The sequence below is a fragment of the Pogona vitticeps genome, chromosome 12 (genome assembly GCF_051106095.1).
Source record: "Pogona vitticeps strain Pit_001003342236 chromosome 12, PviZW2.1, whole genome shotgun sequence".
NCBI lineage: Eukaryota > Metazoa > Chordata > Lepidosauria > Squamata > Agamidae > Pogona > Pogona vitticeps.
The window spans coordinates 6,488,239-6,493,386 of NC_135794.1; the positions used below are offsets into that span (position 1 = coordinate 6,488,239).

A 5,148-nucleotide genomic window follows, 5' to 3' on the forward strand; every position below is an offset into this window, starting at 1 on the left:
TCGGAAGCAACAGAATACAAAGAAAATACTAAATACAACACGTTTGCATCACCACTCACTCCTGCCTCTTATTCATTTATTTATTTATTTATTTATTTATTTATTTATTTATTTATTTATTTATTTATTTATTTAATTAATTAATTAATTAATTTAATTTAATTTAATTTAATTTAATTTAATTTAATTTAATTTAATTTAATTTATATGCCGCCCACACTACCCAAAGGTCTCTGGGTGGCTTACAGCATTTAAAATACAATAAAGATATGTAACAATTAAAATACAATTTAAATATATATAAAATTGCCATCAGGACCCACAGCTAATATTATTTCAATTAAAAGCCTTCTGGAACAGGAAGGTTTTGACCTGGCGCCGAAATGTCATCAGTGTCGGCGCCAGACGAATCTCAGTTGGGAGGGCATTCCATAGTCTGGGGGCAGCTGCCGAGAAGGCCCTTTGTCTGCAAGCCATCCCTCTTACCTCCTTAAGGGACGGCTCTTTCAAAAGGGCCCCCTGGCTGGATCTTAACTGCCGGGTAGGCTCATATGAGCCTTTCAATCATGTCTAAAAGCTAATACTGAATTCTGAAGAGGGAAACATGGCAACGTAGATACAGATAGTGGTGACAGGGTCAGCAGGGCTGCAACAGCCAGTCCATTTTCTTCTTGGAACAACACTCAGGTGGGTTAGGCCGAGAGATGGTGGCTGGCCCGAGGCTAGCAGGTGAGTTCATGGCTGAACTGGGATGCGAACCCCGCTCTTCTAGGTCTCTGGCCCAGCCCTCTCACTGCTGTTTCACACTGCGTCCGGCCACACAGTGCCATCCTTCCACTGCACCTACTGAGCTAAGAAGAGTTGAGGGACCCTTTCTTCTGCTTCTTCTGCTCCCTGCAGGAGTGTAAGATCCAGAATTCAAGTCGGGAGTACTGCAAGATCTTTGCTGCAGAAGCGCGAGCTGTTCCTGACTTTGGGCCGGTGCCTGAGTAAGTTGCACCTCTCAGTTCCAGGGAAGCTCTGTCTCGGGTGCAAACAGGTCCGAACAAGTGAGGCATAGGAAGGAAATGCGATTCCTTCTTGCCACAGGCAGCATCGTCTCTTGCCGGGGACGATGGGAGTTGAGCACCTGGAGAGCAACAGAGTGTACCCTATATTCCTACAGGGTTGGCTATTGTTTGGCATCCATGGGAAGGCACCAGTGCCCAGCATCCTGATTGCTGAGACCCTCCCACCTCCTTTTAAAGGTTTTCCTGGCCCAGGGCTTTCTGCCCTGCTGCTGGAAGGGGAGACATTCAGCCCCATATGTCTTCAGAGGTGTTTGGTACAGAAGAGCCGTTCCACAGAAAGTCACAGAAGCTGCTACTGTGCTGTTGAGAATCTCCTGTGCCAGAGAGAGACATGGTAGTGATCGCTGAATTCCCTAAGTAGTGCTGATTTTTCAACGGGTGGTGGTGGTTGTGGTTTCCAACCTAGTCCTCTACTTACATGGTCATTTGCCCATTCCTGCTGGAAAGACATGTAAGCACGTGACCACCTATGCAGAGCTTGGGGGGGTGGAATTACTTTTTGGGCTATACCTCCCAGAATTTGCCAGCGTATTGGGGTTTCTGGGCTTTACAATCTCAAAAAGGAAAACTTTTCCAAGCTCTGTGGTTCCTTGCTTGACATGCTTTGTCCCATGTATCAGGCAAAGGGCCATGTAGGAGTCCTCTCTTCTCAAAGCTACTCCAACTAAAACAGACGTGTACCTGCTTTCCCCCCAGAATCATGCCCCTGTACCTGATCTACCGCCCAGCCAACAACATCCCCTACGCCACCATGGAGGAGGACCTGCCGGGCCAGTTTGAGCTCTACTGCAGGCGAGAACGAGATGGCAGTGGCTTGGCTCCGGCCAACCCTTCCGAGGTTGGGCAGAAGTGCTGCACTTTCCAGCACTGGCTGTACCAGTGGACAAACGGCAACATCCTAGTGACGGATTTGGAAGGTAAAGCTCTCTGGAGGCACCCCCCCGGCCTCTATGTATTCCTACTTGTTGTTGTTGTTTAGTCATTTAGTCGTGTCCGACTCTTCGTGACCCCATGGACCAGAGCACGCCAGGCCCTCCTGTCTTCCATTGCCTCCCAGAGTTGGGTCAAATTCATGCTGGTTGCTTCAATGACATTGTCCAAACATCTCGTCCTCTGTCGTCCCCTTCACCTCTTGCCTTCACACTTTCCCAACATCAGGGTCTTTTCCAGGGAGTCTTCTCTTCTCATGAGACAACCAAAGTATTGGAGCCTCAGCTTCAGGATCTCTCCTTCCAGTGAGCACTCAGGGTTGATTTCTTTTAGAATGGATAGGTCTGTTCTCTTTGCAGTCCAGGGGACTCTCAAGAGTCTCCTCCAGCACCACAATTCAAAAGCATCAATTCTTTGGCGGTCAGCTTTCTTTATGGTCCAGCTCTCACTTCCGTACATCCCTACGGTGATGTATGGAATACATACTTACTTTGCCATACATCTGGCAAAGTAAGTCTTGCCAGAAAGACTTACTTTCTGGCAAGATCCGTCCAGGGGTGTACAAGGCTTCCAGAGTGAGGTTTCCCTAGTTTGGTGACTTTTAGGTATGTTGAACCACAAGACCACCTTCCCCACGCAGCAAGCTGGGATGATGGGGGAATGGCATCCAAGCACATCCGGAGGGGTCCAAAGTGAAATGCAGCAGGGCAATGTGCATTGGTTCTTTATTGATGATTGCATTTCTGTGACACCTTTCCTCCAGGTATTCCCAGCTCCCTTTCCCCCCATTTTAATCTTTGCAATGGCCCTGTGAGGTTTATCAGGTTAAGAGTCAAAGACTGTGCTGCTGACATTATGTCAAGAACAGAACAGAAGCCACTAGAAAAGACAGTGGTTGTCTTGTGGCCCTAGAATTTTAAAAGCCCGTGCTTTACTTTTTGCAGCTGTTCTCTTCAATTATCATCATCCTTTTAGAATTGCAGAGCTGGAAGTGACCTTGTGGATAGATAAGTCCAGCCCCTGTCAAGAAGGCACAAGAGGGGAATCGGTCTCCCAGCCTCTGGCTCTGCAGCCGGATGCCTTAAGAAGTCACGGAGCTATCCTGCAGTAGGCCCACCCCTTTTCATTCCGAGAGGAAAATCCAAATACAAGAGTGTCTGATGCCTTTATTCAGGACTAAACCTCACAAGCAGGCTAGCTTTTGAGCCCTGCAAGACTCCTCCTCAGGTCAAGAATGGCAGAACTTGAGGAGTAGTGGGAGAAACTGAAATGTCCCCCAAGTCATTTTTTGCTGGACATTGAGGTCTTTAACTTTAAGATAGAAAAATGAAATTATGAACTTTCAGACTCAGATTTTTTGAGATAGCAAGTTCCATGTCAAGGGGTTGTAGATTCCTTTGTCTTTGGGATGACAGTCACTCAGTATCTTTCCCATTGCCTTATATTAAGGCATAAAGGCTCTGTTTGACATAGAAACATTCCTAAGGCTGAAATGAGACATTATTTAATCATCACATCTTTGCATGGGGTAGTTACTCAGTTACAACATGAATAGGGATTTTAAAACAGTTCAAACTGTCATGTAAAAACAGAACCAATAAAGATCAAAATAGGCAGAAACAAAGCCAGGACGTATGATATGTTGAGGTAGGGGAGAGCATCCTAGTTTGCATAAAGCCAGTGATGAGAACGAGATTTGTGGGTGTTCAGCTTGAGAGGCGAAACCTGGTCAGTTGTTCTGAACTCTAGAATCATCCACACAGTTAACATGAGAGAGGGCAGTTGCCCCTCTTTCTAATATCATCTTAGAACTGTAGAGCTAGAAGGGATCCTATAGATCATTAAGTCCAGGCCCTGTCTAGGAGCCAAAGTGGGGAATCAAACTCCACAGCCAGATACCTGTTGCTTTTTCCCTGCACAAGTGGCAATGAGGCTGAAGTGGTGCAGAATCCTTCTCATGTGTAGCTTGACATGTGAGCAAAAATCCTGGCAATTTTGGTTCTTGCTTCCATGCAGAGTCTGGATGTGAGCAGCACCCTCCTCTTCTGGCACATGAATGAAGGGACAGAGAACAGGGGGCTCTACCTTCTCCCTGCAAATCTGTTGGCAATTCAGAGTGACTGAACAGGGCTTCTTCCTTGTGACACAGAACTACTGTACGTAGCAGCTTCTGTTCCTGATTGTGCCTTTCATCCTGGGGCACAGACGGCTGTCCAGGCAGAGACCCAATGTTCTCCTTTGATTAAAGACACAGGCGTCTGAGTCAGTGGACACAATCCTTCTCCCTTTTAATGTTCTTTCTGCACGCATCAAGCTAAGTCTGAGAAGAAGGCTCTGTTCTTCTAAGAGTCTGGCTAGTGGCATAGCAGAGTTGGTTGAGCTTGAGCTAAGAACCTGGACCACAGTTTAGTGAATTGCTCAAGTGATGATCAGAACAGCCTAAATTATTCTCTTATCTGCTCTGTGACCTCAACTGAGCCTTTTTTTTAAAACAGGTGTCGGGTGGAAGGTCACCAATGTGAGAATTGCCACCAAAACGAAGGGGTAAGTAGCCACTCATCAACAAGCATGTTCTGGGGGAGGTGTAGTCTTCCTGCGCATAAGGCTCTATACGAGGCAGCCACCAAAGGACTACACTTCCCACAAAGACCTACCCCCCTCCCCATCCCCGGGAACACTCGGGCAGTTGCCTTTTTGTACAGGAACTAGGTCTGCGCCAGCCTGGACGTTAAAGCTTGTTCCAGCGAGTAAAATGCAGGTGTGTGTAGGTGAGTCTATAGATAGGAACTCCCCGAATTCTGCCAGGGGAACTCTCGGAGAATTCTGGGAGTTGGAGTCCGGAATGAAAAGAAAAGAACGGCACACTCCTATTGGCCACCCTTGGTGTAGAAGGTGCAGATGAAAGCTTTCATGGATGATAACATGCATCACTGGACTAGTGGAGACTTCAGAGATTGGAGAAGTTACTTTAAGGGCTGGAATTCCCAGAATCCTTCAACTGGGATGGGCACTGGCCCATGTTGTTTTGAGTTTCCAGAAACTGGCGTCCGAAAGGGCCTCCTGGCTCTGTATGTAGGAACAGGTGGGAAAGAGGCAGGTGGATGGCGGAGGGCTGACTTGGGGCGTGTCCTCTTCTTCCCACTCCCAG

The 5,148-nt window shown here is 47.2% G+C and overlaps 1 protein-coding gene across 2 annotated transcripts in view; it reads left to right on the forward strand.

Moving 5' to 3' along the window:
• ALPK3 (alpha kinase 3) overlaps positions 1–5,148 on the forward strand; it is a 49,408-nt gene that overhangs the window by 41,269 nt on the left and 2,991 nt on the right. For both annotated transcript variants that reach the window (XM_072981550.2, XM_072981551.2), the window contains 3 exons: positions 901–989; positions 1,767–1,987; positions 4,496–4,544. In XM_072981550.2, the coding sequence (XP_072837651.2) occupies positions 901–989; positions 1,767–1,987; positions 4,496–4,544 (359 nt within the window). The remainder of the gene's footprint in view (positions 1–900; positions 990–1,766; positions 1,988–4,495; positions 4,545–5,148) is intronic.